Consider the following 4,911-nt stretch of genomic DNA (forward strand, 5'->3'; position numbering starts at 1 on the left):
CAAGAGCTCCATGTCAATATCAAGTGCTCCATGTGTACAACAAGTGCTCCATGTTCACTTCAAGTGCTCCAACATCTGATTCTTCAAACACTTGTTGAATCTTCAATATCTTTCCAACCTGAAACACTCTGATAATGTTTGTTAGAGAGATATATAAAAGGACTCAACTTATTTTAAGTGACAATCACATACAAATATTTTCCAACAGAAACTTATAACCCAAAACTCCAATACATGTTTACAGGATCCTATTAAACATATATATACCGAACAAACATATCAGCATATGACTAGGAATATAATCGGTAAACATCTAAGACTTTCCTTATATAACATTCCCTTCTTGCTCAAGAAAACTAGGAAAAGTTGTGCAACACTCCAAGACTTGGACAACACTCCAAGTCCAAGCTATCAATATCCGGACCAAAACACCAAAACACGCAAACTATCCCCATTAGTGCGAGACAATTCGCCAACACTATCTTATTACACAAATCAAACTACAAAAACATCTTTTAAACAACAGTCTCGTTAATGTAACATGTGTTTTCTCACAATAATAAAATTGTGTAACGTTCCTTTAGTTTTATTCTGATTTATCATTTTTCTTATTTAAAATTCGTCACAACGGATTGAGAGAAATTTTTTTTGGCATAAACTTCGTGGGAAAAGAAGATTGCAAAGTCAAACTTATATTCTTTGTTTAAAGTCATACTTTGGTTGTACTTGTGATTTGTGTGTCGACGAGGAGAGGAAAATGTAAAGATAATTCTAATCCCACGTTGCAATGCCCAAACCCCAAAAACTTAAAGGACTACTTTTGCAATTCAGCATAAAATATAAAAATAGCCAATTTCCTGATCAAGGGCAAAAACCAAAACTTCATATTGATCAAACAACCCTCAGCCATGGCTTCCATCAGCAATTACGTCTTCTCAACCTGCAAACTCTCTCCACCGAAAAGACCCATCTCAATTTCAACCCCCTTATCCTTCTCTTCATCTAAATGTTTCACTCAATCAAGAAACAGTCAGGTACTGATCAAATCCATCGCAGAGGACAGGGAAGTGGTTACGGAAAAGATTAGCATCTCCGATCTCAAACAAGACGAACAAAGTGGAAATGGATTGGAAGGGGGAGACAAGGAATTTGTTGTTCGAGATGGGTCGGAAGAAATTGATAGATTTATGGGTAAAGCAGTTAATGCTTCTATTGTTCTTGGTTTTGGTACTCTTGCTGTCACTAGGCTGCTCACCATCGATCATGAGTATTGGCATGTGAGTTTTGATTTGAGCTTCACTTACTTCTAATTAGTTGTGTTGGATGCGTGCAATTTCGTGTAATTTCTCACTTCTGTATATAAATTTGGAGATAATTTGTTTGGTTAATGTCACGACAACCAATCATACCTAATTTTCTTTTTAGGCAACTTATCTTTAATTTGTAATCAATATACCTCGGACAATTTTATGTGTTCTCATTACATCATCTGGGTGTAATTTCAACCGAAAAACTACCATTGAATCCTTCTTGGTGTCCACAGTGGCATCCAATATGGTAGAATTTCTTCACTTATATGGCAGAATTACTCTGTTAAAATCCATTTTGGTGGTGTAATGATGAGTACTTATTCTTGAAACCTAAAGAATATGTATCACGATCATATAATAAACTACTTAAAGCTAGGGGTAGCTATGTAATTTAAGATTTTCTGAGTTCTAATGTATGAATTATCTTGTTTTACTCATTTGATATAGGGATGGACCCTTTATGAGATACTAAGATATGCTCCTGAGCACAATTGGATTGCTTATGAAGAAGCTCTTAAAGAAAATCCTGTTTTGGCTAAGATGATGATAAGTGGTATTGTTTACTCTATAGGCGATTGGATTGCACAAGTAACTTCTTTATTCCCAAATTTCTTGCTGAATTTAGCTTTTCGATATGTTCTTTTTTCCACTTTCAACATTTAAATGTTTTTTTTAAGCAAAGTTAAGTACATTTCCTATATTTGTAAAAAGAGTAAACTAATTTTATCTTTTTCTTTTAAATGAATTTGTAGTGTTACGAAGGGAAGCCTCTATTTGAGTTCGACAGGACTCGGTTGTTTCGATCAGGGCTTGTGGGATTCACTCTCCATGGATCTCTTTCCCATTTCTATTACCAAATATGCGAGGTAACGATACATTTTATTCAAATTAATAATAACAATATACTTTCATTCATTTGTTTATTATAGCATCCTAATTCCATTTTTCCTGAAAATTACCCAATTATTTATAACCACACTACTCGATTAAAATTTTGTTACGTTGTTTCTAGGCTCTTATCCCTTGGAAAGACTGGTGGGTAGTTCCAGCAAAAATTGCGTTTGACCAAACAGTATGGTCAGCAATTTGGAACAGCATCTATTTTGTGGTTTTGGGATTATTACGATTTGAGTCCCCCACCAATATATCAAATGAACTCAAAGCAACATTCTTCCCCATGTTAACAGTAAGCATATAATACAACATACTTACAGTTATTTACATGTATTCTATTTCTATTATATTATTTATTTAGTTTCTTGATTTGATATAAGGCGGGATGGAAGCTATGGCCATTTGCACATTTAATAACATATGGTGTAGTTCCTATTGAGCAAAGACTTCTTTGGGTGGATTGTGTTGAGCTTGTGTGGGTAACGATACTTTCCACGTAAGTATCTCTAATTTTCTATCTCTATATTTAATTGTGCATCATTCCATTGTACATTACAACTAGATAATGCACAATTTGATATATTGACTTTTTTTTAGATACTCCAATGAGAAATCGGAAGCACGGATTTCAGATACACAAGGAGACATAGACACGACTTCTTCATCAACAAACATCTCGGAGTCGGAGGTATATATATTACAATGGGTTAATTCGTTAATTATGTGTTTATGCAATAAACTGATTTTTTTTTTATAGGATAATGTAACGAAGTGATTTTTATTATATGAGATATGCAAAGATAAAAGATATTTATAAATGACAGGAATAGTTATGAAGAATTTGCAAAACTCAGCAGGCGGATGGGGGGTGGATGATCAAAGAAACAATAATCATTGATTGTATGTTGTTTTTTGGAAATAATTGTTTAAAGGATGCGTGGCTAAGCTTTACATGTAATCCTTGTTGTAAAAGATAGAATCATAGAATGATTATATTTAGAATGTTTATATTGTATGAGTAAATATGATAAATATAGGATTTAATGATTATACCATTAAGTTAGACGATTTATCGACCAAAAATGGTGTGTACGATCTCTGTAAGTAAATTCTTTTGGGACGAGAGACATAATTTTTCGTATTATAGGGATAATTTTTGTACTTTGCTATATACTTATAGTATAAGTATGTCGTTGACAACATTTTATTTAAAAAATATATACGAATATACAAAAGTATGAACGGGTTAAATGCACATAGTGCAACAACTTTGTTTATTTTTTATACGAAACTAGCATTTGGGCTTGTGTTTTGCGGCGGGTTTTTATGTGTTGTTGCGTATTAGGAGCGTGTCTAAAAAAGTGAGGGTGAAAAATGGATTTTACAAAGTAGAAAAGGAAAAATCGAACACGAAAGTTTAAAAAATGAATGGGCAAAAATGATATTTTTTATACAAACTTTGTGGTGGAGGGGATACAATTGTACTTTAATATTTTACAAAGTTAAAACTAAAGTAGTATGAAAATAATATTTTACAAAGTTAAAACTAAAATAGTTAAAAGTGATATTTTAAAAAGTTAAGGAATAAAAAATTATTTTACAAAATAAAAGAGTCGTAAATAATGGATTATGCAAAATTAAGAGATTAAAGTTGTACGTTGATATGCCTATACATTCTTCATTACCGATAAAAGATTTGAAAATAAAAGGGTGAAAGTGAAATTTTAAAAAGTTTAAGGTGAACGGGTGAAAATGATATTTACAAAGTTGAAGATGGAGGGGATGAAAGTTATATTTTAAGAAATAAAGGGATAGAAAATATCATTCTACAAAATAAAGGGTTGCAATCGACATATTATACCAAGTAGGGGTTACAAACGACAAATTATAAAAAAGTTCGAAGTATTAAACTTAAACTTCCTCCGTTTTGCGAATGTACATTGTGCATTTAAATGGATACTTTTAGCTGTATCTAACATACCAAGGATTGCTTTTTATATATATTTATAATATGTAATGAGGTTCTATTTTCTGATAAAAAATGCAATATTTTACAGGTCTGCTGAAATATGGTTGCATTTCATACGAGTAGCATCAATTGGTAAAAATAAAAAATGGTCGCAAATTTGGTAAAAAAAAATAGAGCATTGTTTGCATAAATTAGTAAACTAGAGTCATTTTATCATAATTCAGTTCTTATTGTTATAATTGGTCAAAGAATTAAAATATAACAAAAAATAATTTGAAAGTACAATCCTATAATAAAGGAAAAAAAGTATTTTCTTTTTTCTTATAGTAATAAAACAATAGTTTGTATGTCATTTGTCATTTTCTTATAATTTTTAATTTTTTTTCTTACTCTTTAAAAATAACACGTCTTTTTCTATGATTTACATTTAAATTTAAATATTTTTAAGTTTCTTAAAATTAACATTATTAATTATTAATAAAAATTTGAAATTCAAAAAGATGATATAGTTTTTGAAATTTTAATGATACTAATTGACCGATTTTTTAATTTGATTGTATTGATTACAATGTTTTAAAAACCGGTTTTTTAGTTGAACCGGTATGGTGACCGGTTATCGGTTCAACCGGTTCGACCGCCGGGTGAACCGGTTTCTATATTTTTCTATGTTTTTAACTTTTTTTTTCTACACATACATACATATATAAATCATGAATTTGATGTTTACAAGTACAAACA

At 30.9% G+C, this 4,911-nt stretch overlaps 1 protein-coding gene across 1 annotated transcript; it reads left to right on the top strand.

Annotated features, from left to right (window-relative positions):
• The first annotated feature begins 851 nt into the window (after positions 1 to 851).
• On the top strand, positions 852 to 3,373 carry LOC145102375 (uncharacterized). Its single transcript, XM_079039762.1, has 7 exons — positions 852 to 1,277; positions 1,758 to 1,898; positions 2,063 to 2,176; positions 2,323 to 2,496; positions 2,585 to 2,700; positions 2,802 to 2,892; positions 3,029 to 3,373. The coding sequence occupies exons 1-7, from the start codon at positions 909 to 911 to the stop codon at positions 3,032 to 3,034; spliced, it is 1,011 nt and encodes a 336-aa protein (XP_078895888.1). The 5' UTR covers positions 852 to 908; the 3' UTR covers positions 3,035 to 3,373.
• Positions 3,374 to 4,911: the final 1,538 nt, after the last annotated feature.

This window comes from Lactuca serriola, chromosome 4 (genome assembly GCF_051521515.1).
Source record: "Lactuca serriola cultivar US96UC23 chromosome 4, Lser_US96UC23_V15, whole genome shotgun sequence".
Taxonomy (NCBI): domain Eukaryota; kingdom Viridiplantae; phylum Streptophyta; class Magnoliopsida; order Asterales; family Asteraceae; genus Lactuca; species Lactuca serriola.

Excerpts from the sequence above, each read along its gene's own strand:
- LOC145102375 (XM_079039762.1), top strand. The coding sequence starts at position 909 with ATGGCTTCCATCAGCAATTACGTCTTCTCAACCTGCAAACTCTCTCCA. Across the intron at positions 1,278-1,757 it reads TCGATCATGAGTATTGGCAT|GGATGGACCCTTTATGAGAT; the intron begins GTGAGTTTTGAT and ends CATTTGATATAG. Across the intron at positions 1,899-2,062 it reads TAGGCGATTGGATTGCACAA|TGTTACGAAGGGAAGCCTCT; the intron begins GTAACTTCTTTA and ends ATGAATTTGTAG.